The sequence below is a fragment of the Sorghum bicolor genome, chromosome 1 (assembly GCF_000003195.3).
Source record: "Sorghum bicolor cultivar BTx623 chromosome 1, Sorghum_bicolor_NCBIv3, whole genome shotgun sequence".
Classification (NCBI taxonomy): Eukaryota; Viridiplantae; Streptophyta; class Magnoliopsida; order Poales; family Poaceae; genus Sorghum; species Sorghum bicolor.
Window position 1 is genome coordinate 80,675,594 of NC_012870.2, and position 27,798 is coordinate 80,703,391.

Here is a 27,798-nt window from a genome sequence, read left to right on the forward strand (position 1 = left end):
AATTTTCAAAATTTCTCGTCACATCAAATCTTGTGGCACATGCATAGAACATTAAATATAGATAAAAACAAAAACTAATTGCACAGTTTGTCTGTAAATCACAAGATGAATCTTTTAAGCCTAGTTACTCTATGACTGAACGATGTTTGTCAAATAAAAACGAAAGTGCTACAGTGTCAAAATCCAAAAACTTTTTGATCTAAACAAGGCCTAATTTGAGACTACCTCAATGCGACAAAATTGCATATCATGACTTGATCACTCATATAATCTGGTAAGATCTCACAAGCAACATAAACGCCATATATAGATTTCAACAAAAGCGACTGCCGATGCAAACAGCAGTTGTACATACACCTCTTAGCTAAATGAACCAAAACCCTAAAACCTAATTCATTTGGCTTGCTCATCTATTCCTAAGCGTACTACTAAGCCACAGATAAGGGGCAGGTAAGAGAAAAGAAAAGATGAATTACGGCTAGCTACATAATCCCAGATTCTTCTGATCTAGTGGGTTACAGAGGCACCCCTAACTACACCTAGCTTGGGTTGCTTTGAGCAGAATCGTCAGCATGACCTATGTTAGAATCTGCCTGTTGTCTGGATGAACGCTGAAAGTAGTACCTGCAGGAGGAAAATGGTAGCAGTTATTCATTAGCAAGTACATCGACGGAAAACTCATAAAAAGAACTGTGTTCACGTGGCATACACAAAAATGTCGATTCCATGGAGAGATGAGTATTTCCTGAGCAGGCGCTCTATTGTATACCATTCTGATCGTTGGGAGCCACCTTGATAACCAATTCGGGGCATGTGGATAGCCGCTTCAGAAGAAAAAAAAACAAAAAACAAAATAACTAAATCTGATAGTACCTAAAGAGATAATTGCATCAGTTCAATACTAGAATGCAGAAGGAAAAAATGGGAACCATAGCATTTTGATAGCTTCAAAGGTGAGAAAGTGATTATAAGTGTTAGAATATAATTATAACAGCCCATATTGGGCTTATGGTCCATTGGCCTTGTACTCCTAGCCTGACTTGTACTAGTACCACATTGTAACTTGTACATGTACTGCAATTAAGCCTTCCCGACTATATATATCAAAGGTCACCCCCTATTGGGTGTGCAGTGTTTTTCTACATGGTATCAATCTAATCACGATCCTCGCTTCCTCTGCCCGTGCGCCCTACCTCTAGGGCTCACGCCATTGCACCACACAGTCGCCGTTGCGCACCAGCGCCCTCAGCCGCGCCGGTCCGCCGCCCGCTTGCCGCCGCCCCGGCCGCTCGACTTCGTCGCGCCGCCCAGGCCGCCGCCACCAACCCGGCCGCCCGACTCCGTCCACCGCCCAGGCCGCCGCCTCACCCGGCCGTCCGACTTCGTCGCGCGGCCGCCTACCCGCGGCCCTGCTCCTCGCGATCAGGCGACTACCTCCGGCGTCCTAGGGTCGTCCACAGCCGGCACCATGGGAGACGGCGTCGCCCCAGCCTTCTTCGCTGCTTATGCAGCCGTCAACGTGAAGCAACACGTTCCGATCTCCCTCAGCCTTGTGCGTCCCAACTACTCCAAGTTGAAGGCGTTCTTCACCGCCCTCTGCGGCAAGTATGGGCTGCTCGGCCACATCGATGGCACGGAGGACACGTGCTCGGCTGACCCCATGTGGTCTCAGCAGCCGACGCCTGCATCCATGGCTAGATGTACAGCTCCTGCGACGACACCGTCCTTGACCTCGCCATGGAGCCCGATCAAGACGCGCACGCTCTGTACGTCTCCATCGAGGCCCTGTTCCAGGCGAACAAGGAGCCTCGAGCGATCGTCCTCGGGCAGGAGTTCCACAGCATGTCCCAGGGCGATCTCTCCGTTGACGCCTACGCACAACAGATGAAGCACACCGCCGATGCACTACGGGAGGTTGGGCATACCATCTCCCTTTCGCAGCTCGTGCTCAATCTCCTGCGCGGCATCAATCCTCGCTTCGCCGCCACCGCCGACATCATCGCCAATATGTCGCCGCTTCCTGAAGTCTGCCACCAACATGCTCCGCGTTAAGGCCGCTTCCTGACTTCAAGTCTACCACCAACATGCTCCGCGTCAAGGAACTTCGTCTCGGCAGCGAGGGTAAGGAGGTTTCGTCATCAGCACTCGCTGCTTCCACCAACTCCTCTTGCACCTCGCCTTCCTGCCAGTCCACCTCCTCTTCGGCCTCCAACCGTGGAGGTGGTGGCAAGGGCAAAGGTGGCCGCGGCGGCAACGACAACGGCAACAACAGCGGCGGTGGCGCAACCAGCAGCAGCATGGCGCCCCTCAGGGCGTCTCCGGCGGTCGTCAGGCTCCTCAGCCGACCGGCCCTTGGGTTTTGCTACAACCCTTGGGCCGTCCAGTGGACTTCTCAGCCACAGCGTGCGCAACAACACGATACTCAGCCTCCGCACTCGAACGAGAAACCGTAGTTTGTCGTTTGGAGGACCAAGAGGCTACTGCGTCTTCCTCGGCGACAACTTAGTCTCTTGGTCCTCAAAACGACAAACTATGGTTTCTCGTTCGAGTGCGAAAGCTGAGTATCGTGCTGTTGCGCACGATGTGGCTGAGACTTGTTGGCTTTGTCAGCTACTTCAGGAGCTCCACACACCCATATCTTCGGCGACGATCGTCTACTGCGGCAATGTTAGTGCTGTCTACATGACCGCCAATCAAGTTCATCATCGTCGCACGAAGCATTTTGAGATAGATATTCACGTCGTCCGTGAGAAGGTTGCTTTGGGACAGGTTCGGGTGCTCCATGTTCCATCGTCTCGTCAGTTCGCGGACATTATGACCAAAGGGTTACCTGTACTTTAGGTCCGGTTTTTGTGTTCGTGACTTTATTCACTGACTTTAGGTCCGGTCTTTATGTTCGTGACACTCCCGCTTAGACGGGTGTTAGAATATAATTATAACAGCCCATTGGCCTTGTATTCCTAGCCTGACTTGTATTAGTACCATATTGTAACTTGTACATATACTGCAAGCCTTCCCGGCTATATATATGAAAGGTCACCCCCCTATTGGGTGTGCGGTGTTTCTCTACAATAAGTTTAAAATAGGATTAAGTCCACTTTTAGCCCCTCAACTATTAGTCGAGTTTAATTTTAGTCCTCAACTAAAAAACCGTCTGTTTTTCACCCTCAACTATTAAAACCGGTCACTTTTAGCACCCAGAGAGAGGATAGGGCGGTTTTAAGCCACTTTGAGCGTTTTTTCCTTTTTTCTTTTCTATGGTTAAACCTGTGAATTTCATAGTGAATTGTTTGAGCATGGTAAATTCATCAAATTTTTTGGGTAGCCTTGTCATGATGTTTTCTATAAAGGAAAAATATGAAACTATAAAAGTAAGTATTTTTTGGATGCTAAAAAATTAGCTCTTTTAATTAATATACATGCTCTATGATTTTGTAGGATAATATATATATCCTATGATCATGAAACTTTTTGTGTAACTGTTTTATACTAAGATAGTCCTTCAAAAAAAGTTCAAGATTAATTTAATGATGTTTGCTTATGTCCCTAATTTATATGTAATTAACAAAGCATATAAATTAGGGATATAAGCAAACATCATCAAATTAATCTCAAACTTTTTGTGGAGGTCTATCTTAGTATACAATAGTTATGCAAAAAGTTTCATGATCATAAGATATATATATTATCCTACAAAAATCAGAACATACATTTATTAATTAAAAGAGCTAATTTTTTAGCATAAAAACACTACTTAGAGATATAAGCAAACATCATCAAATTAATCTCAAACTTTTTGTGAAGGTCTATCTTAGGGTTTAGGGTTATGCAAAAAGTTTCATGATCATAGGATATATATATTATCCTACAAAAATCAGAACATACATTTATTAATTAAAAGAGCTAATTTTTTAGCATAAAAACACTACTTATTTTCATAGTTTCACATTTTTTCTGCATAGAGAGCATCATGACAAGGCTACCCAAAAAATTTGATGAATTTACCATGCTCAAACAATTTACTATGAAATTCACAGGTTTAACCATAGAAAAGAAAAAGGAAAAACCGCTCAAAGTGGCTCAAAACCGCCCTGTCCTCTCTCCAGGTGCTAAAAGTGACCGGTTTTGATAGTTGAGGGTGAAAAAACAGACGGTTTTGTAGTCGAGGGCTAAAATTAAACTCGGCCAATAGTTGAGGGGCTAAAAGTGGACTTAATCCTTTAAAATAGCTATACAAACATGCTCTCACGATTTATAATTAAATAAATTCCATGGACGTTTAGGCTGAACAGGATGTTTAGTGTGTAGATATTACTTGAAACAATAAACTTATTGATGACTGCATGCATTGGTGAAGAGATGGGTGGCATTCAGATATTCCAAGGCATGCTTTAGATTTCTAAACAATTTTATATTAAGGAACCAAACGGGAACAATACCAGAATGCGGAGCAGCTGAGAAGGCTGCTTTTGATAAACAGAGCTCCAAATCAGACATGGAGATTTCACTTCTCGGAACTTTACGTCTCGGATTGTAAGACTGAACGATAGCTAGTGCCACCCATAAAGGTGCATCCAAACTCCGGGTACAGTTGGCTTCTGCTAAGGATGCAAATGAAATGAAGACAGAGGACAGGTTCTTGTCAAAGTAAGGCACTATATAAAATAATAGAGAGGCAACATTTAGTAAATATTTTTTTTCTTGAATACTCAGAAGAGTTGCAAGTCAGTGTATTAGAGAATAAAAAGGAAGGACTGGTCCCCTTACAAGAGCCCCTAGGAATGAACCCTCCTTCCCCACTCCCCATACTGCTACAACTAGGCAACTAGCCCATAGGGGCCATAGCTAACAAACTGAAGTTCTTTGATCAAGATTAGCATGGTTCCAATGATAGCATTGGCATTGTATTTAGCAGTTACAGAAGTTCATGCATCTAAATATGGCCTAAAGTGAAATGTAATGAACATAAAAGTAATACAAATTTGTGAAGCTTGTGCTAAAAAAAACTAACCATCAAGCTGAATCAAGTGAAGATCACCCATGTGGAGGTCATCAAATTTAGAAGCACGGTGATAAGCATCTGGAATGCATGTCGATAGACTAGTCAAAGCATCAAACATTCCTCCATGCCCCCAAGTCCCAGAATTATCTATGCAGCTGTGACAGCATTACAAATTATTTAGCACAAAAAATTTGGTTCAGAGGAAACTTGGAAGAAGTCGAAGGACAATTTTCTTTTCTTTATGTTAAGATACAACATCTTAACATCAAGTAGTTGGAAACTTGATATAGATGCCCAAAATAATAAATATACAACAAGAACTATTTTTAGACAATGGGAAACAGAAAACACCACGATCTCTGCATCCAAGACACAGCCATACAGGGAGCAGTAATAGCCATCCACAAATAGCATACTCATATTTTTTCTTACTAGAAAGTATAAGTACCTGAATATGATGGCAGGCTTTTTAGGACAAACTTTTGAAGGATCAGTACAATCTCCATATACAAATTGGATGGATCCTGCTGCTGAAATATTCTGGCTTGTTGTGATATCAGGTTCCTTAACTGCTAGTGTTTGGTAACCCAAACTTTCCCATTTGGCCAATCTCTTTTCTTCTATTTTTTTCTTGTTAACATCACGTTTCAGAAGCTTTTCTTCAGGCGCCGCTCTTTGCCTTCCAAATTCAACTGTGGCATCTTCACTAGAACCGGAAGCCTCTTTGAACTTCTCGACCCAGGATAGGTATGCAGCTTCGTTTAGCCCAGGATCAATGCGAATAGAATCGGAAGCCCTTCTAATAACAGTTCCATTGTCATCAGTCATATTTGGATTTATCTCAAATGCCCGTTCGTCCTTTTCTGAAGACTCATGGCTACGCATCATGACAACCTTTTCAGACATTGTTTTTAACTTCGCCAGTTTCTCCACACTGATTGTCTCAGCAGCTGTATCCTCATTGATTGTTTCTGTGGCTGTATCTGCTGGATCAAACAGGTGCAAGCCAAAGATAATTGATCTCATGTCACTAGCTTCATGTCCTGGATCTCCTCCCTTCCCATCAGTTCCATCCTCTTCTCCAATAATATTATGGCTAAGCTTAAGTTTTCTGTTGGCTCTTCGCATTATGACCTGATTCCAATTTTGAAAAGGACAAGAAACTCAGAATTTCAAAAACAACTTATTCAAGAGAGCATTAGGGCTCTACCAGTAAGCCCATAGTCTTTACCTCTTCAATTGTGCGCTGTGACACCAAATTTATTGACAACACATGGTTCAACTGTCCAATGCGGTGAGCACGCTGTAGGGCCTGTTTGTCAGCTTGAGGATTCCAATCTTGTTCATAAAAAATAACCTAAACCAATCATCCCAATAAGCATGGATAACATATAAATAAGGTTCATTGTCATCATTAGCAGCTGTTTGCTTGGTACTAAAAAGATATTTATTTAGAATAGATAAAATATTATTAGATATAGTAGGCAAAATCAGTCATAGGAGTAGCAATGTTATCAAGTTCAATGAGACTCACAGTATCGGCACCAATGAGATTAAGCCCCACACCACCTGCTCTAGTTGATATCATGAAAACAAATGCTCCACTTTGATTATCATCTCTGATAAGACCTTTCGTAGATTGAGAACTGAAATTTCTTATTGCTGCAAACCGTTCCTCAGCACGTACCGAACCATCTAGGCGCTCATAAGTGTACTTGCGTAGCTCTAGGAAATCCTATTGAAGTGATAACACAAAATAAGAGAATGAAATATATGCATAAGTATTAAGAGAAATAAGTCGCCTATTGTGTTAGCATCACTGGGAAAAAGAAAACCTGAAGAATGTCAAGTGTCTGGGTCATCTGAGCAAATAGCAAAACACGATGTCCACATTCATGGAGCTTCTTCAGGACAAAATCTAGGACAATGAGCTTTCCACTAGCCTGAACAAAGATGACCATAAAATATAATTTAATACCCATGCCAGGTTAACAAAAGTCCAACCTGCTAATTCAAATGGCCCTAGTTGGCTGCTGAGCACGCAGGGAGCACTTTATGAGCAACTTAGAATTTCCAAGTTTTTGATAACAACAAAAATGGCAGTATTATTTGACATGGTGGCACCACACCCATGTCTATTGTTTTACCAGGTTTGGTTAGCACCTGCCCATCTTCTCTTTTTTAAAGAAAGTAAAACAAAAAAGGAAGAAAAGGGGGCTTCCTATTTACCCAGTTTTTCAATTGCATTTTCACAGCTAAACCACGATCATATGACACTAGGTAGATAGACTCTTAGCATTTAATCTTCTAATGAAGCAAACTAACCTGAACTAAATGCTCCCCTTCCACATAAGGCTCAGGTTCAATGCCACTGAACAGATATGGGTGACTGCAAGCTTTCCTCAGTTGTATTACCTGATGAGAATTTAGAAAAGCAAGAAATGAGCATTAAATTTGTTTTCTATGCATAAACTCGAAAAAGCAAGATAGAGCTGATAGATATATACAGCAAGTGTATAGATATATATAGCAAGTGTATATTAGGCAAGTTTACATTAGGCAAGTCCACAATCAGTGTGATTAGCACCTGCTATATATTACCTGTATACTCAGCCATATTGGCCATATATATATGAAGGTCACGCCCCCATGTTGGGTGTTATGAAGGTCACGACTCCTTCTCTTCTCCACCTCTCTCGGCAGAGATGGCTGATGCTGAACCAGCCGCTGATGCACCCGCTCCTGCACAACAGCAGGCCGTCGTCATCCACCCCTACACCGCCATCAATGTGAAGACCCACATCCCGGTGGTCTTGGAGATGAAAAACCCCAACTTCACCAAGTGGGCTTCGTTCTTCAAGTCCCTGTGTGGGAAATTCAGTCTTCTCCCTTCTCCTGCTGATCCATCATGGGACATTGCCGAGTGCACCATCCGCAGTTGGATCTTGAACATCGTCGATGACTCCGTCCTTGATCTGGCCCTCACCAAAGAGAACCAGACCGCCGGCGAGCTGTGGGTGGCCATTGAAGGCCTCTTCCGCTCCAACCGCGCACCCCAGGCTGTCTTCCTAAGCAGGGCGACTCGACAATCGACGAGTACTGCCAGAAACTCAAGGTCAAGGCTGCCGCTCTTCGGGATGTCGGCGAAACCATCGAGGACGCCCAGCTTGTCCTCAGCCTCCTTCGTGGCCTCAACCCGCGCTTCAGCGGCACCGCCGACGACATTGCCAATTCTGCTTTTCTGCCCTCCTTCTCCAGGGCCCGCGAGATGCTCTCTCTCAAAGAGCTGCGTCTCGCAATGACGAGAGACCACGGCAGCATCCGCCATGGTGGCCGCTTCTGGTTCCACTTGCACCTCCAAAGGGTGCCGCTCCTCCTCGTCTAATGCTGCTCCCAAGGGCTCCGGGGGCGGAGGCGACAAGAAAGGCAAGGGCGGCAAGAAGCAAGGAGGTTGGCGTGGCCAGGGAAACGACAACACTGGCTGGCAGCAGGGCCACAATGCCCAGGGCAGGGGCAACCGCCCCATGCCATGGTTCTGCTACAACCCATACACCTCCCAAGGCGGTGCTCCTTCAGGCGGCGGCTGGCAGCAAGGCCCCAGCCCTGGCGGCTGGCAGTAGGGCGCCCAAGGCAAGCGCAACCAGGGCCTCCTGGGTGCACACCCACAGGCTAACTTCGCTGCACCACCGACCCCTTCACCAATGTGGGAACAGGCCGGCCTCATCGCCGCCTTAAACCAGATGGCGCTCCAGAACTTCGGCTAGGTCATGGACTCCGGCACCACCTCCCACATGCACGACACGGATGGTATACTTCTTTCTCGTCAACCCTCCTCTATTCCATCCATCACTGTTGGCAACGGTCACCATCTTCCTGTGTCCTGCTCCGCAACTCCACATCACCTGGCAGCACTTCCTCCTTTTCACTTCGCAATGTTCTCGTTGTCCCCTTTCTAGTGCGCAACTTACTTTCAGTTCGCCAATTTACTCGTGACAACCATTGCACTATTGAATTTATGCGTTTGGTTTCTCTGTTAAGGACCTGCAGACAAACGCGTGATTCTTCGCTCCAATAGCCCAGACGGCCTCTACACCGTCCCTGCCACACCATAAGCCAACCTCGCCACCTCCACCAACCTCTGGCACCATCGCCTTGGTCATCCAGGAGTTGCTACCCTAGATTTGCTTAGACAAAATAATTTCATCTCATGTAATAAGTCAGCTCATACTCTCTGTCATTCATGTCAACTTGGCAAGCATGTGCGGCTGCCTTTTGAAATTCCAGCTCGGTTTCATCCTTACCCTTTGAGCTTATTCACTGTGATGTTTGGACTTCCCCGGTCGCTAGTGTTTCTGGTGTACAATACTACCTTGTCATCCTCGATGACTTCACCCACTTTTGCTGGACCTTTCCTCTAGTCCGAAAGTCCGAGGTAGTCACTCACACATCACCAACTTCTGCGCTTTTGTCCACACACAGTTCAGTCTTCTTGTCAAGGCTGTACAGGCTAATAATGGCACTGAGTTCGTCAATAATGCCCCCAGCACCTTTTTTGCCTCCAGCGGCATTCACTTACGCCTCTCCTGCCCTTATACCTCCTCTCAAAATGGCAAGGCTGAACGCATCATTCGTTCTCTGAACAACATCTGTCGCACGCTGCTCATCCACGCTCACATGCCAACCAAATACTAGGCAGAGGCGCTAGCTATAGCCACCTATCTCCTAAACCGACGTCCCTGCTCAGCTATTGGCCATAGAGTTCCTTATGAGCAACTCCACCAGCAGCCCCCTGACTACACCATTCTTCGTGTTTTCGGTTGCCTCTGCTATCCACATCTAAACACAAGCTGGCTCCACGCTCCACCCCTTTCTCGGATACCCCTCCTCCCATAAGGGTTACCGGTGTCTCGACCTCACCACTAGACGGATCATAATTTCCCGTCATATTGTCTTCGACGAGACACGGTTTCCTTTCAGTTCTGACCCCACCAGTGCGCTCCCTAGCTCTCTGGATTTTCTTGTTACAGGTCCTGCCGCGCCGATGCTCCGCACTGCTGCCACGACACCCCCCTGCGGTCACTCCATCGCCAGCCGATGTTGAGCAGCCGCGCCACCGAGCTCATTTGGAGGAGCTCACTGAGAACCCAGCCATCCTACAGCTTGGCCCGATCCTAGCACCTGCTCCTGCTGGCCCTCCGCCCCTACGGGTTTACACTTGGCGATAAAGATGAGCATGCAGCCCGAAGCCCAGAGGCCCGACGCGAAGCCCGGTTTTTTGGCCCGGCCCAAGCCCGGCCTCCATCGGGCCCGTGCCAGGCACGGCCCGGTCCACAGCCCGTGCTTGGGCTGTCCCCACGGCACGGCCCGTTTTCAAAGGGGAGGCCCGGTAGCGGCTCGCTAGCAGGGGGCATATATAACCCCCCGCCCCGGCGCCCCCTGGCTCCCAAACCCTAGCGCTCATTCACCTCCCTCAGTCCCCGCCGCGCACCTCCCTGGCTCCCTCGACGCCTCGACTCGATCCCTCCGTCTCCCTCGACCTCGACTCGATCCGACGAACCCTAATCCTCTCCTTCACTCTCGCCACCGCCGACCACCAGTCTCCCTCGACCGTCTGGGAGATCTCGACTCGATCCCTCCGTCTCCCTCGACCATCTGGGAGATCTCGTCTCACTGTCGTCTCGGATCTCGTTTCTCGCCGTCTGTCGACTGCCAGGGTGTTGTTGTTGCCATTCCGCGTCTTCTTCTCCGTCTCTCCGGTGCCGGGCTCCGGCTCTATACAGGTAAGCAACAGAAAGCCAAACCCTAACCCTAGATCTATTTGATCAACCACATGAACCCTAACCCTAACCCTTTGTCTCTCTTTTCTCTTGTCTGTTGCAGGTCGCCGGTCGCTGAGCTGGTGCCGCTGGAGCCGTTGAGGAACGGGGCCGAGAGGTCAAGAAGAAGAAGTGGGGTCACCATGGCCGGTGATGATGGTGAAGCTGATGAGGGGATACGGTACCCTCAAACCATCAATGAAGAGCACATCGAGTTAGGCCAGCTCCCCGACGATGTCGATGACATGGGAGATGCTGCTGCTCTCTTGTTCGGTAGGAGTGCAGCTCCGATCGACGGTGGGGCAGCGGCTAGTGCTGCTGCTGCAGCCACTAGCCCTAGCGACGCAGCATCTTTGGCATCGTCCACCACTGGTAAGCGCCGATCTCCTGTCTGGGCTGACTTTGATGAAGTCAAAGAGACAGTTGATGGTGAGGAGAAGGTAATTGCTATTTGCAAGTTTTGTAAGGCTCGATTGTCTGCTAATTCTGCTCATGGCACTGGGCATTTACTTAGACACCAAAAATCATGCAAGAAGAAGGCTGATCATGCTAATATGGTTCAAAGTAGGCTTGCTTTAAACCCTGATGGATCATATAGAAACTGGGAATACAAACCTGATGTTGCTAGGGCTGAGCTTTGCCGTTTGGTTGCTAGATTAGATCTACCTTTATCTATTGCTGAAACTGATGCTTGGGATGATTAAATTCAACGTGCTCACAATCCTAGATACAAGAGGGTCTCTAGATTTACCACATCTAGATATCTGTCTAAGCTTTATAATGAAAAATTGCACCACCTAAAAAATGTTGTCTTTCCTGGTGTGTCTTCTGTTTGCTTGACATCTGATATATGGTCTGGTAATGCTAAGGAAGATTACATCACTGTTGTTGCTCACTATATTACATCTGATTGGGAACTTAAGAAATCTGTGATTAGCTTTAAATTGATTGAAGTGAGTCATAATGGTATTAACATTGTTGAATGTATTTCTGGTGTGCTTAGAGATTGGGGTCTGCTTGACAAAGTTTTCTCTGTTAGCCTTGATAATGCATCTGCTAATACATCTGCTATGCTTACTTTTACTCCCGGGCTTTGATGTTGATCCATTAGATCATACTAAAAAAACCTACCATGTTGTGCATCAGCGTTGTGCTTGCCATATAATTAATTTAATTGTTAAATCTGGTTTGAAAAGGCTTAAAACTTACATCGAGGTTTTTAGAACTGCAATCAACTTTCTTAATTCATCTAATCACCGCATTGCCCAATTCAAGAACTATTGCAATGCTAAGGGTATGAGGCCTCGTAAATTTGCTTTGGATATGGATGTTAGATGGAACTCAACCTATCTTATGCTTAAACATCTGTTGCCTTATAGATCTGTATTTTCTGTGTTCATTAATACTCACTCTGGCTATCCACTATTGAATGAACAACATTGGTACATTGCTGAAAAGGTATTGAAGTTTCTTGAATTGTTCTATGATTCCACTGTTGTGCTTTCTGGTGTTTATTATCCCACCAGTCCTTTAGTACTCCATCACATACTTGAAATTGCTAGCCATCTGCATGACTATGAACATGATCATAATCTTGTTGCAGTAGTTGTGCCAATGAAATCTAAATTTCTCAAGTACTGGAAGAACATACCACTCTTATATTCATTTGCATTTATTCTGGACCCTAGGGCTAAAATGAGAGGTTTGCAAAATGTTCTTGATTTGCTAGCTCAATGTAACAATATGAGTTACACTTCCTATTTTGCTGAGATTAAATCTGAGTTGCATAAACTGTATGACAGGTATGAATCTAAGTTTGGTGCAGCTAGGCCAGCTAGGACCAACCATCCATCAGGACTAACAGGTAAGAGGAAGTAGGCATGGGGCAAAATTTTTGGAGGATCAGTTTCTTCTGGTTCTGTGGCTGCTGGTTCATCTTCCCCTGTGGCTCCTGGTTTGTCTGAGCTTACTGTTTACCTTGACAGTGACAATGTTGCGGCCTATAATGATGACTTTGATATCGTTAATTGGTGGCATCAGCACAAACTAACCTATCCAATTCTCTCTACTAGAGATATTATGATTGTTCCTGTCTCAACTACTTCTTCGGAGTCTTGTTTTAGTCTTACTGGCAGGATAATTGAGGAGCGGCGGCGGCGATTGGGCTCAGAGACTGTGGAGATGTTAATTTGCATCAAGGATTGGGACCAAGGCCAAGAAAAGGGACAACATACTGTGGAGGACAAGGAGTTAGAAGACTACTTCAAAAACCTATGGCTTGATGATGAATCTAGTGCTAGTGCTGTTGGTTCTACTTGAGTGTTCTCTGTGAGTTTCTGAGTGTGGTGTGTGAGACAGCGAGTAAGAGTTGAGACATTTTTTGAGACAATGGCTTGTAATAACTTTGAACAGTTGAACCTTTTAATAACTTTGAGCTGGCCGTACTCTTTTCCTTTCTAGGGTTTTTTCTCACGAGGTGTGAGTTTTACCTAGAAAGGTTTTTAATGAGGCGGCATTGCACGAACAGCTCAGTTTTTAATCATCTTGGCTTTTCATCTTTCTGTTTTTTGTGATCTATGAAGTGTTACTTGTGATCTTATGATGACTAATGAGTTATGAATTATGAGTTATAACTGTAAATTTAAAAACTAAAATGAAGCTGGGGTTTCATAGATAGCGGGCCACGGGCTGGCACGGTATAGGTTTGGGCCCCGTGCTCTATGGGCCGGCACGGCACGAATTAAGGCCCACGTGCCGTGCCTGGGCCGTCGCCTAAGCACGGTGTACTGTGTAGGCACGGCCCGGTGGCCCGCGGGCCATGACGTGCCGTGCCTGGCACGGGCCTGGGCCGTGCCGTGCCGGGCGGCACGGATGCTCATCTTTACTCGGCGACATGCTGCTCCTGCACAGGAGCGTGCTGGTGCTCCAGCACCAAATCTCGAGCCGCCATCTCCACCAGTACTGGAGTTTCCACAGCCGGGCACGCTGTGGTGGCTCCTCCGACCTCGCCACCTTCCCCGCCGCCTACTACCTCGAGCCGGCTAGTGACACGCCTCCAGACGGGCTCGCTGAAGCCTGTGGATAGATATGGCATCCCACCGGCAGCTCACGTCGTCACCACCTCCACCTCCACCGCCTCACCAGTTCCCCGTGACTACAAGGGGGTCTTGCCGACCCCCAGTGGCGTGCGGCTATGGCTGACGAGTACAAGTCACTCATCGACAACACCACCTGGCGCCTTGTTCCCCGTCCGCCCGTCGCCAACGTGGTCACCGGCAAGTGGATCTTCAGGCATAAGTTCCATTCCGATGGCACCATGGCTCGCACAAGGCTCGTTGGGTCGTCCGTGGCTTCACCCAGAGCCACGGCATCGACTACGACGAGACCTTCAACCCCGTCGTCAAGCCTGCTACCATTTGGGTCGTCCTCAGCATCGCGGTCTCTCGACAGTGGCCTATCCACCAGCTGGACGTGAAGAACGCCTTCCTTCACGGCCATATGAATGAGACGGTCTACTGTCAGCAGCCCCCCGGCTTCATCGACCCGGCATGCCCTGACGCTATCTGCCTCCTTCAGCGTTCACTCTACGGCCTCAAGCAGGCCCCTCGAGCGTGGCACCAGCGCTTCGCCACGTTCCTTCGACAGCTCGGCTTCGTCGCATCTGCCACCTACGCCTCTCTCTTCATCTTCACTGAGGGCAATTCTACAGCCTACCTACTGCTGTATGTCGACGACATCGTCCTCACTGCTTCCTCAGATGCTCTGCTTCGACGACTCATTGACCGACTTCATTCTGAGTTCGCCATGATAGACCTTGGGGAACTACATCACTTCCTGGGGATATCTGTCACTCGCTCCTCCGATGGTATCTTCCTCAGCCAGCGGCAGTACGCTGTCGACCTTCTTCAACATCAACACCTATTGACTCTCGTGCCAAGCTCTCTGCCACGGAGGGTGCTCCCGTCACCGACCCCGCCGCGTACCGGAGTCTTGCGGGCTCTCTTCAGTACTTGACGCTCACCCGGCCCGACCTGGCATATGTTGTACAGCAAGCGTGCATGTTCATGCATGACCCACGTGAGCCTCACCTCGCGCTGATCAAGCGCATCCTTCAGTACGTGAAGGGCACGCTATCGACTGGTCTTCATATTGGCACTGGACCTGTTGACAAGCTGATTGCATACTCCAATGCTGACTGGGCAAAGGTGCCCAGACTCCTGCCGCTCCACATCAAGCTTCTGGTCCAATGCTGACTGGGCAAGGTGGCCAGACTCCTGCCGCTCTACATCAAGCTTCTGTGTGGCGACAGTCTGGTGTCCTGGTCCTCCAAACGGCAAACCACCGTCTCACAGTCCAGTGCGGAGGCCTAAGTACCGGGTTGTTGCTCATGTGGTCGCAGAATGTTGTTGGCTTCGACAACTCCTTCAAGAACTTCATGTTCCTTTGCAGGTCGCCACAGTCGTTTACTGTGACAACATCAGCGCTGTCTACATGACAGCCAACCCGGTCCACCACCGCCGTACCAAGCACATCGAGCTTGACATTTACTTCGTCCGAGAGAATGTGGCTCTCGGCGAGGTTCGAGTTCTCCACGTGCCGTCCAAGTTTCAGTTCGCTGATGTGATGACAAAAGGCCTGCCAGTTCACTATTTGAGGATTTCTGGTCCAGTCTCTGCCTCCGGATTCCTAACGCTTCGACTGCGGGAGGCTGATAGATATATACAGCAAGTGTATAGATATATATAGCAAGTTTATATTAGGCAAGTCCACAATCAGTGTGATTAGCACCTGCCATGTATTACCTGTATACTCAACCATATTGGCCATATATATATGAAGGTCACCCCCCATGTTGGGTGTGTGGTATTTCCCCATTCCCTCTATCACTCTACAAGAGCTAAAAATCCTTAAACTGTTTTGCTAAGTTAAGAAAGTTTGACGTTAAAAAAAAGTTAAGGAGAGGAGTATGAACATGACATATCATATGAATCATAACTCGATTAAATACTTTACTTTCTTCTACATGCACATTAATAAATAAATAAACTAATAAACCCACAAGGAGGTGCAAAAGCATGAATTGAAATATTGAGGGTGGAAACGATAAAATCTACATATTGCAAGTTACTGCAGCAGAACATACAAAATGCTAGTTTGCAAGAAAACATAAGGAGAAACAAAATTACAATGTTTTGCAAAGACTGGTGACGAGATGATCCTCTAGTAAATGAAATAAGTGTTGGCAGCTCTTTCCGCAACACTGACATGTAAAGCTTCTTTTGTAACTGTGTCAGCGGCACCATCCTGTAAAAATCATTCATAACAGATTAAGAAGATAGAGAGGGCAAGAGCACAAAGAAATGAGAAAATATCCTCCTGAAACAAAGAACCATACACTGTTAGCTCAGTTAGTGGAGGCAGCACCAGAATTCCACTCTCGATTAGTAAAGCTTTTGTCCGACGTAGCATAAATGCCTTGAGTATATGTTTAAGGATCTTGAATTGTCCTTTTGCTTTATTAGCTTCATCAACTGTTCAGAAACAAGATACTGACATTTCAGAGATCCAAAAGAATTACTTTCAATGTAGAGCCCTAAAAATAAACACAAAACAAATATGAAAGAAATGATGAGTGAATAAATGGTTGAGAGAACTGTTTGATGCAGGAACAATTGGTTTAAAACAGATTCAAATTTGTAAAGGCACTACAAGTTTTGATTTCCATGTTAAGGCATGCTCTGGTTTTGTGTGTTCTATCAAGAGAATGAGTAGACCAAAGGACAACAGCATTAACCATTCAACACAATACACCTAAACAAATATGATACAACAGGAAGCATGAAGAAACTGTGCAAAATTTAGCAATATAATATACTGCATGATGCACCAAACAAGTGCAGGTGCTAGATCATGCACATAGTGCTCCCAGCTAAAGTGCACAAATGTGCTGTTGCTCAAAACAAAAGATACCTCGCAATTAACAAAAGCTAAAAATGCATCGCTCAACAATTTCAATGTAATACCTGTCAATGATTCCCCTGCTTCCTTAAATGTAGAAAGGAACTCATCCAGCTTTCCAAATATTGAAGGCAGACAAAAGTGCATCAATGCCCATAATTCAGAAAGGTTGTTCTGGATAGGAGTGCCTGTTAGTAGTAGACGTCTTGGCATGATGAAACGTTGCTCAAGGACATTATACAGTACCTGGAAAAGAACTTCCTGAGTCAAAGATGGAAGTTTGTTCCACAATACCATATAAAGATAAAGACAATTTTCTATGATATGTGAACCAAAAGGACAAGACAATTTTCTATGATATGTGAACCAAAAGGACAAAATGAAAATGCACAGCATATAGCATTTGTCACATGCACACTTATCTGTATGCCTTGGCAGGTGTATATATTAACACCAACCGACAGGTGCCTAATAAATATAAATTTAACAGTTGGGTTACATGCTTGTCAAAAAAAACTTGTCAAAAAAAAACAGTTGGGTTACATGCTCGATTGAAATCTGAAAGTGCAGACCAATGCTGATAACAAACATAAAATTGTTGTAATTTGTTTTCTACAGAAGTGGTAAATAGTTGAATTCCAGGAAGATTATTTTTGAGCATTGTGATGGTTCTAGCCCTCACAAGCCGAATATAGATTGCACCAGAACAGCTGAACCTGAAGTCCAGAAATTGCTTGTAAATTGTAAAATATGAATATTTCTGCTTAGTGCCAGGTCATATCTATTCTTTAGTTATTGCTCAAAAACTGTAAGTGGAATTCTCCCCACTGTTCCATTCATTGATCAAGAGTTTATAAAGGAGTTACATGACTCTTCCACTACTAAGACTCTTCAATATAGACTCTTCCACTACTAAGACTCTTCATTCTAGACTCCACACATTCTAGGCTATTCATATTCTAATAAAAATGATCATTGAATCATTCATTCTAGACTCCACACATTCTAGGCTATTCATATTCTAATAGAATCAGATCATAACTATTATTTAATAGTTGCTCAGTCACAATGACAAATCTAGCTCTGGCATTATAAATGCTCTACCAAGATACTACTCAGAAGTCAGAAGTAAAGATGCTTTTCCACTTACAGCACCGAAAGTCTGAGCTTCCATGCTACTTATAAACAAACTGATAACCCCACATGACACACAAAAATGAAAGTATGTACAAGCTTATAGTGCTGTGGTACCAATAGCTGCTCGGTGACTAAAGAGCAGTACCAGGAAAAAACGTTGCACACGGCAGTCATAACCATAGAATTAGTGATGCAATTGGATTTCTGAAATTCTCAGGTGAATTACAAAGACTTAGTGTCTGCTCACACTGGATGAATTTTTAAGACGTTGAGCTTCATCAATAACTGCATAGTGCCAGGGAATTTGTGAAAGGAAATCTTGATCCATCAAGGCTATGTCATATGTTGTCATGAGCACATCAAATGGTAAGTCCTGTTACATGCCAAAAAAAAACCCAAGAAAAGGAAGATGTGACATATTGACGGGAAATCAGGAATCATGGGATACACATAAGGAATATTGAACCAAGAATATTTTCTGTAACAGAAGAGCATACGTTGGATCGAGATGATGTGGAAGCTTTCTGTACATCTTCGTAGATGGTCCTCCGAAGGTCACGCCGGTGAAGCTTATCACCAACATACTGCAGCACCCTGAAGGAAGGACAGAATTTACTGAATTCTGACAGCCAGCCATCTGTGACGCTTAGAGGACATAAGACCACTGCAAGGGTGACCTTACGGGATCAAAATACAAGTAGTAGCACGGTGAAATCCAATGTTTTTTTAAAAAAAAGAAAAAGAAATCACTTGTAGGGTACTTACGAAATGGTCCAGGTGCAATACGCTGGATCTTGAGATAACTCAATAGAGAAATCGCTTGTAGGGTCTTGCCAAGCCCCATCTGCACGTGGTCAAAGGCCCATAAAATTGGATAGCGTGAGTAATATGGCATGGAAAAGCAGTTATACATGGATGCAAGCTTCCTAGTCTCATAGAGTTGTTTGATAACTTATAAAAAAAAGAGTTGTTTGATTTGATGGAATGTAGGAAGATTTGATGGAATGTAGGAAGATAACTTATAAAAAAAAGAGTCGTCTGATTAGTTCTCTTCTAATCGCTTCACCTCTCATAATCACCCCGCGCTAAACGCCTCGGCCCACTCCCTCTATCGCATCTCTGTGGCGGAACCGCCGTCGCGCACTTTGCTCGATCCGTGCGTGCACCACGGAAGCCCCCTTGCCCTTGCTCCTTGACATGGAGGCGCTCCTGATCTCCCCACGCGATCTCCTCCCCAATCCCGCGAGCCGCCGCTGCGCGCGCCGCTCCCCATCCCTGCACCCCCGCCGCGCTGCCATCCCCTTCACTCCTTGGGAGCAGCCTCTCCGACCTCGCCAAGGTCGGTGACTCCCTATGCGGTGGCTTCCCACGCCACGGACCCCTCCTATAGAAGTGCCTGAGGATGAATCCGCACCTACCGCTAACCTCGTCGTGCGTGGACTGATCCGTGCGCTGGACAACATCATGCTGCCCGTCGTGGACCACTCTCCCGCGCCGTGATCCAGAAATCATGCCACAAAAACAACCAATCGCAGTGGCCAGTCAACAATAGCCATCGCCATCGATCGCCCGGAAACCGCCATTGCCATCGATCTACGTTGTGTCTCCCGATTGGGTAAGCCTCTAAGTCTCCAATCTCTAACCTATCGTTTGATCTCAATTCTCGATCTGTCTTGGGCGCCAGTATAGTTCATTGTTTGCCTCACGTCTCACAGTGTTTAGTTAGCTGCTTGGCTTTTGTTGTATTCTTTTTCAGATGAGCATTGACTTCCTTGAGCCCTCCTAATTCCTCAACCGCAGCTTGCCGAGCAGCAGCAGCAAGAGTGGGGGGGGGGGGGGGGCAGTAGGCGCTCCACCTCGCGCTTTGTCTCTGCTTCTAGGAATCCGCCACCGCCCACCTCCTCCAGCACATTGCATCCCCCCAGTCCGTCTACCACGGCTTCTGGGTCTGCACATTTCCCCCTCTTACAGTTACCATTGATGCCTGAAATGTTATCAGTCCTGGCGATATTATGAGTCTTTGCTGATCTGTTTTAAACTTTGGATCTCTGAATATTGGTTGATCTAAGGTTCTGTTATATGCCACCATCAGTGTTAAATATTAGGAAGTTATAAAATTCATCTTAGTTGACTGACTATTGTAGTATAAAATACACTCAACTCTTGTTCAATGTTTGTCTCAGGATATTGCTCAGGAGCCAATATGTGTGATGGTTTAATATATAGATTTACTACTGCTCCTTCTATTCTCTGAGGATATCGCTGTTGCTTGAAAATCAAGGCAGGTACTTGCCTTCAACTTGATGAAGATCACCTAGCCCTCCAATAAAGAGAATTCCTAGAAAAGCGCTTCCAGCACTGCTTGGTGAGGCTCACATTCCCTTTGTATTTCTTAAACAGAAAATTGAGCATTCTACAAAATTGTTCCTGCTTTGTTCCATAGATCTTAGTATCTGAAAGGAATTGGAGCAATGTTTGCTTTGTTAAATTTGATTGGCAGGTGATACACATTAGAATTACCAAATTGTTCCTGCTTTGTTCCATATTGATGGGTAAAACAATAACTTCTGAATTTTGGTGATTTGTTCAAGTTCAATGATTATTTATCCCTGATGCTCATTCCTACTATGTTATGTGAAAAATATTCCTTCTTCTAATTGCATTGCGTTAAGTGTTGCTGGGTTACGTTCTGTGAGATATATTTCTACTTAGTTAAACATGTAAAGCTTCCTGGACACAAAATTTAGAACTCCACTTCTCTTTTTTCAGTACTATTGATCCCTGATGGTTACCCACCAAAAGTCCAAAACAGTCAGGTGGTAAATTCTGCTTCACCTGTATGCATTGCGTAAGTGTTGAGTCACTCCACTCAAAAAATACTGGGTCCATCCTGTATTTTTATTTTCTCCATCTAATAAAAATCGCCGCAAACACTTTGCCGTCCCTTCTAAAAAAAGAATTTGCCATCTTTTTTTGTTTTTGTTGGAATTCTTTTAGCAGGCACTTGATGTTGGATTTTTTTAGAGATGATTTTCAGGAAGTGCCATTGCATCTAGCCGTTGCTAACGCATGCAGGGAACACCATCCTCCAGACTTTGGTACGCATGCTTCAAGCACTCCCTCGAATTATTTCTCAATATACATGAGTTTAATGCTATTGCGGACCTTATGCTTTCCTGTACTATGCTGGACACAAAATGCTGTTTTTGCTCGCTGCAGGAATGTGAGTACATATCCTATGCACATCAAAATAACGAAATGCCTAATCTTTTGTTCTGTCCAAGATCTAGCCGAAGGAGAAAGTTAGAAACACTTACATAACAATATAAACCAGTAACATTGAAATGCAATTTAGACTAATCAAAAAAATCACTCTTTCTCTAGGCAACTTATTATGAATGGTCTGTGCTGCAAAGGTTAATTTTGTTTTCCTGGACAAATCAAGTGTGTTGCTGTCCAAACAAAGGGATCATGTTCTGAAGTGGTGGCAGGGGAGGTCTTGAACTCTCGATAGTTTCACTTCACACAATTTAGGATTTGCTTGCGATAAAGTAGAGACATTTTGAGGGATAAGGATAAAGCAGGTATTCTTGTTCTTGTGCTAATAGCTTTGGGACATTGTCAGCTGCTACTGCTGCTTTCTGATCAAAATCTTGTTTGACAGTCATTTTTGGAGCTCTTTTTATTTTTTATTTCATTGGCTTGATTTGTATTCTAACCAGCTTCGTGAACTGTGATGATTTAATGTTATTGGAAACAGATTTTTTTTATGTAGTATACAAGGTCTTTTTAGCTGCAAATTATTAATATTAGATGTTCATCTGTACCCCTTGGCGAAGGCCAATAAACTGATGTTCATATGTACCCTTGGCAAAGGCCAAAGGTCTTTTCAGCTGTAATTTTTTTTGTCTAATAAAAGATCGTCTCTGTGTGCATGTTGGCACCTTAACAGGGTGTACATACAGAGTCCGTCAATTAGATACATAGGTGAGCTTGGTGATTTGTTTCCTAATATCTATGGCTTGTATTCGAGTTCTTCATTATTGATTTTATTTGGGCTTTGGTCATGGAACAGGATGTAAGGGCCAGGGGAACACATTAACAGATCCACATCAGCAAGCTTCCCTTCCAAGACTATCGATTATGTTTGTTTGTTTTTTTAGTTCTTCGGTCACCTGGAGCATAAATTAAATCTTATGGAAAAATTGACTTATGCTTAATATTGGTTCAATGCAATGGTGTTTGTTTGTTATAGGATTCAGCTATATTTGTCCGTAGCGACGCACGGGCACTCAACTAATAATAAGCAAAACATAGAGTAACCACGCAGTAGAGATTTATTTGTAATAAAAAAATATAGAACAGAAGACAAAATGGGGGACACAGTAGGCAAATGAAATGGCGAAAGGTGAATAAGGTGAGGCGGCGGCGGCGGCTGATGAAAGCTCACCTCATCACCTGCGAGCAAACGGATCAGGCAGAGAATGAGAAGCTAGCGTTGAGGTGAAGGAGATGAGGGGTATTTTGAGGACGTACCGAGGACGACGTTGACGCCGAGGCGGTAGCGGCGGATGAGCCAGGCGACGCCATGGAGCTGGTGCGGCTTGAGGTCGGCCGTCACACCGAGGTCCGGGAGGCGGGTCCCTTGATCCTGGGCGTCGGCGGAGAGGACGAGGTCGGCGGCCGCGAGCAGGCGGCGCTCGTAGGAGGTCGCAGGCGCAGCCATGGGAAAGTGGTGGTGTGGGGGGGCGGAGCCTTTAGGAGGGGCGGGCGGGAAAAAAAATGGAGAGGGAGGCGAATGTTGTGGGAGGCGGTGGAGCACGACGGTCGTCGGTCGGCGGCCACGCGTCGCCTGCTTTTCTCTTGGGCCTGCTTTCCTGTTGGGCCCAAAGCGCAAGGACGTGGGGAGCGGTTGGTGGACCCTGGACCGTCGTCGGAGCGTCCACGTGGGCAGAGAGAGAGAGAGAGAGCGAGCGAGCGAGCGAGGCGGGGTCTCTCTCTTCTCTCCTAGACGCGACGAATTCGAAGTTGGAAGAGGGGACTGGACTAGGCGAGCGCCATTTCCGTCCGGATTTCTCTGCCTGCTGCTCAGCCTACCAAGAGAGAAAAGCAAACAAATTCAAAAAGGCCCGAATCCCACCAAAAACCCTAGGCCTCACTCCCTCACCGCCGCCGCTGCCATGCCGCCCGGGGCCGACGCGTCCTCCCTCGCCGCCGCCGTCCTCGACGCCGCCACGCCCCCGGCCGCTGCCGCCGCCACATCCAGAGTGATCGACTACCTCTCCCGCCACGCCGACGACCAACCGCGGGCCTTCTTCGCCGACGCCTTCCCGTCCCTGCTCTACCGCCTCTTCGTCTCCGCCCCGTCCTCCCCATCCTTCATCGATCTCGCCGTCGCCGACCCCGCGCTCGCCGACCTCCTCCTCTCCCTCCTCTCCCCCACCGGCCCGCTCCTCGCCGCCGCCGCCGCCGCAGACCGCCTCGCCCTCATCCGTTACGTCTTCCCCTCCGAGCGCCTCCCCGACTGGCTCCGCCTCGCCCTCGGGTCTCCCCCCTCCACCGACCTCGCCTCGCCGCTCCTGTCGCGCCGGGTCGCTTCCGAGCTCCACCTCTCCGTCTTCGAGTACTACCTCTTCTGGTTCGCCTACTACCCTGTCTCGTCCGCATCCTCTGCCGCACCCGCCGCATCCGCCTCCAACCCTCGACGCACCTCGCGCGCACGCCTCGAGACCTGGGTCTCTACTCTCGCCACCACGGCCATCCGCAAACCCGGTCAGAAGCCCGAGAGCTCGCTATACCTCAGGCTGCTCTATGCCTACCTCAGGGAGCTCGTGCCAACGCGCACTCCGCTGGGTAAGATGCCCGGGGGCGGCACCCTGCTCCACCCGCCACCCAGCGATGGCACGGATGCTATCGACTCCTTTGCACGGGCCGAGTTCTTCCTTCACACCCTTGTCCAGTTCTGGCTTGTCGGCGATGACTTCTCCCCTCTCCCTATGCAGACTTGCCATGCACTAGGCCTGCGGTTACCTTCTCGTGCTCGTGCCGACTTGAGTGAGCGGCCACCATCACCAGGCCTGGGTGATGCAGTGAAGCTGCTTGTCATGTACCTCAACTGCTGTGATGTCCATGCACTAGTCGATGCGCGCATACCATCTCCCCAAGGAATGCCAGTGTCCAATGGGTTCTGGAATCCGTTGATACAGAGGCCTCTGTACCGGTTTGTACTAAGAACCTTCTTATTCTGCCCCATCGGCACTGTGATAAAAAATGCGACACAAGTCTTCTCTGTGTGGTTGGCTTACATGGAGCCATGGAAAGTTACCCAACAGGAGCTGGATGGGTATGGCAAGCAGCAAGCTGGGGGTGAGAAGGAGCCACAAACAACCAAGATGGTGTACAATTCATCATGGAGGACATATGTTCTGTCAAATTACTTGTTCTACAACTCGATGATTGTGCATTTCCTGGGATTTGCGCACAAGTTTATCCATTCTGATGTTGCCTCAGTGCTGCTAATGGTACACAAGGTAAGTTCTGGACTATACTCTTTTGCTAATGCTACTTATATGGTCAACCTTAATACCTAATGCCTCACATGTTCCTTGCTCACTTATGATTGTTAGTGATGAACGCTCATAGCCACCAAAACAGTAGAAATTAGTTGGGAGTGTCGATTTGGCGCATAAGTCATGATTACGAATTATATATTATATTATGTCAAGTTGAGTAATGCTTGATGTCTCCAGCAAAGTGTACAGCAGAAGCTGAGTCTATGGGAAATATACACCTGTTAGAATATGTAGATGCACGGATCCTTTACTTGATACCTAAAGGTTGAAACTATGAATACAGATCATACATTTTGACTGCTATTTAGAGATGCTTTTATCTTATGGATGCCTGATGATATATTTTGCTGTCTGAGGACAAACTGGAACTGAAAAGTTATCAATTTGCAGCATCCTTAGTGGTAGCCCTTGAGTTGGGCTAATGCTCTAGAATTTATGTCAGATCGTGAGTACTAGTTTCTGCTATGCCGATCTCTATTTGAAGATCATGCAACTGGAGAAATCGTACTCAGGATATGTGTCTTTGCACTGTTCAAGTTTCCCTTCAATTATACATTTAAGTTTGTTAAACAAAAGATACTTTTTAACAATGCTTGTCAGATGTGTTTGTCCCATAAACTAATGAATAGAGGATTGTCTAATGACCTTCATAAACTACTTTAAGTCTGTAATGTGTATTACATAATTGTTCGGGCTATCCAGGTGTTGGAGGTCTTGAGCTCTTCCCCGGAGCTATTAGGTCTTCTCCATAAAGTGGACGCTGCTTGTCACTCTAGGCTAGTGGCATCATCCCCAGCATCTGATGAGGTGTTGAAGTATGTGCCATCAATCTGTGAACAGCTAAAGGTCGGGCATGCATTATTACTTAGTCAATTGCCATTTAAATGGTACAAAAAAATGTTCAAAATAGTGCTGTATGAAGTTGCAATCATAATTGTTTGCATGACATGCACATGTCTATCAGGACTGGGAGGATGGTTTGTCAGAAAGTGATGGAGATGGGTCATTGTTGCATGAGCATTGGAACTCTGATCTAAGGCTTTTCAGTTATGATGAGAATGGGGCTTATAATCTTCTTCAGGTATGTCTTCACTCCCCCCCCTTTTGTTTTAGAGGGCTTGTAGATTTTGGTCGTTTGTTCAGATTTAGTAGGAATACACAGTTATCAAAGCACTAACTGACCACTATACCCCCTGGTTGCTCTGCATGTGCATGCCATCCATTTAATCCCTCCTAGCTTTGGAAGCATTTTACTTGGGCATGCATGTATATGCATGTGGCTGCATGCAAGGGCCAAACCGATAAAGTAAAAGCTAGTAGCATACATGCTTAAGACTAAGCAAGGGAAAATTTTCACTTAGGAACCTCCTTGGTCTCTAAGTTAAGGAAGATGCCCACTAAAACAGAATGGAGGGAGTAATTGGCACCTCTCATCCGTTTCACAGGCTCGCTTCCAATCTTCGGCTTGGCAGGTTGCCTGTTTTTAGACCTGGGTTAGTACGAAATTGGTAAGGCTGAACTTTTGGTTTAGGTATAACATAAATTTTGGAAGTAGTGAGTGAACAGTTTCAGAGTGTGGAGTGAGAAGGGTATGCATATGCTTTCTGAATGAAACACACCATGAAACCATCATGCTTTACCTTGTAGCGGTTGATTTTCTAAGGCCATGTATTCTTGTATAAATTGCTTGGCTAATGACTATAGGTTAGCACAATCTGATATTTATTTAACATCATTTATTTATTTCAATGTGGAAAGTTGCCTTGTTTTCATGTTTGTATATGTATGATGGCTGAATTTTGCATGCTTAATGTACATGTGTTTTTTATAATTTTGTGAGCTGAGTACTGACATGCAATTTTGATTTTTATGAAGCTACTTCTGATCCGAGCAGAGTCAGAGATACTACGCCTTCCAGGTGACACGCAACAAGCACTCCAGACGCTGGATTCTATCAAGTCACAGATGAAAACAGCCTTCCAGGGCCACATTGAAAGAATTAATGGGAATACCTCGTTGGAGAAATCACATAATCAACACCATCAGGTGCGTGGGGAGGTATTCACACCTAAGCATCCCAGCTTGAGGAAGGGTTCTTGGGCTGATGTTAAATACAAAGGTGAGTGGATGAAAAGGCCCATCTCAGAGACTGAAGTGGCCTGGCTTGCAAGGGTTCTGATCCGCCTCTCTGATTGGTTGAATGATGCCCTGGGGCTTAACTGTGCTGATGCTGAAGGTAGCCCTGCTGGCGCTACCTACATTCAATTTGATGGCAACGAGCTGAACACGGTGGGCGGGCCAAGGGATGCTGCGAGAATGGCTCTTGGTGCTGTATGTTCATTGATGGTGCTAGTGGGGCAAGCAGTACTGAAGGTGATGAGGTCACGCAGGGTGAAGATCAGTCTGAGAGTTTTTGCTTCTAAGAAGCTGCTCTCAGCCGCTGTTGTGCTCTATGCAGTGGTGGCTGTGACACGGAATGTGTCGGGCTGAGGCCTGAGGTCTTTGCCTCTTTGGGAGAGTTTTGATTTGATACCAGCAGCAATGGGGTTATGCTGTATAAGCTGTACAGGAAGTCGTTCGGTAGGGGAAAAAGAACAGAAAAGATGATGGCGCTAACAAAGTGTACTACCTGTTTGTTAACTGTGTTGTTGTGGACCTTACTGTTCTTCTGCTGTTGTCCAGTAAGTTTGATGAGAGAGAGAGGGAGAGAGAGAGTGATTGACGTTACCTGCATGTAAAGGCCTGCACTGCAATGTACTTGCTGTTTTTTGGGCTTAATTGCAATGTATTTAGCGCAGCTCTGGCTCGTACAATAGAATGTTTTATTCATTAAGAGGGAGAATGATAAGCTAGCTCTTCGTTAAGAGCTAAGCTTATATATATACTTTTATGTGTCTTATGTTCATACGTTTCTTTTCTTTTTAAATAACAAATTAGGTCATTCTGTTTTTATTTAGTAAGGGTGTGTTTGGTGAAGGTGTTAAAGTTTAATAGATATTGTAGCATTTTCGTTTTATTTGACAATTAGTGTTCAATTATGGACTAATTAGACTTAAAAGATTTGCTTTGTAAATTATTCTCTAGTTGTGTTTTTAGTTTTATAAATAATCTATATTTAATATTTTATGTATGTGTCTAAACATTCGATATAATGGGAGTTAAAAGTTTAACAATGTCAACCAAATAGAGTCTTGCTAAAAGTACTTGGCATCCTAGGATTTTTGCCAAAATCACAAAAAAAAAAAACAGCCTCCAATAAGTTGGCAAAACTACTTGGTAATTTTGTGAGCTTGGCAAAATTTCCCCTTTACTT

At 45.8% G+C, this 27,798-nt stretch overlaps 2 protein-coding genes across 6 annotated transcripts; one reads left to right on the forward strand and one right to left on the reverse strand.

Annotated features, from left to right (window-relative positions):
- LOC8059538 (probable helicase CHR10) lies at nucleotides 227-22,799 on the reverse strand. Of its 5 annotated transcripts, none has more exons than XM_021448149.1 (17): nucleotides 22,450-22,799; nucleotides 22,364-22,371; nucleotides 18,679-18,757; nucleotides 18,411-18,577; nucleotides 18,161-18,286; nucleotides 16,842-17,022; nucleotides 16,214-16,349; nucleotides 16,005-16,122; nucleotides 7,328-7,417; nucleotides 6,838-6,945; nucleotides 6,537-6,737; nucleotides 6,234-6,359; nucleotides 5,451-6,136; nucleotides 5,012-5,157; nucleotides 4,440-4,601; nucleotides 710-824; nucleotides 227-624 (listed from the first exon to the last, which is right to left on the reverse strand). In XM_021448149.1, the coding sequence occupies exons 1-17, from the start codon at nucleotides 22,637-22,639 to the stop codon at nucleotides 540-542; spliced, it is 2,724 nt and encodes a 907-aa protein (XP_021303824.1). In that variant the 5' UTR covers nucleotides 22,640-22,799; the 3' UTR covers nucleotides 227-539. The 5 variants fall into 5 exon arrangements, with proteins under 5 accessions (XP_021303824.1, XP_021303833.1, XP_002468705.2 ...); XM_021448153.1 differs by having other exon boundaries at nucleotides 283-624; nucleotides 4,440-4,598; XM_021448158.1 differs by lacking the exon at nucleotides 22,364-22,371 and having other exon boundaries at nucleotides 18,411-18,507.
- LOC8081563 lies at nucleotides 22,958-27,369 on the forward strand. The gene is made up of 4 exons (XM_002465997.2): nucleotides 22,958-24,443; nucleotides 25,188-25,331; nucleotides 25,450-25,566; nucleotides 26,361-27,369. Exons 1-4 carry the CDS (start codon nucleotides 23,094-23,096, stop codon nucleotides 26,973-26,975), a joined length of 2,226 nt encoding a protein of 741 aa, XP_002466042.1. The 5' UTR covers nucleotides 22,958-23,093; the 3' UTR covers nucleotides 26,976-27,369.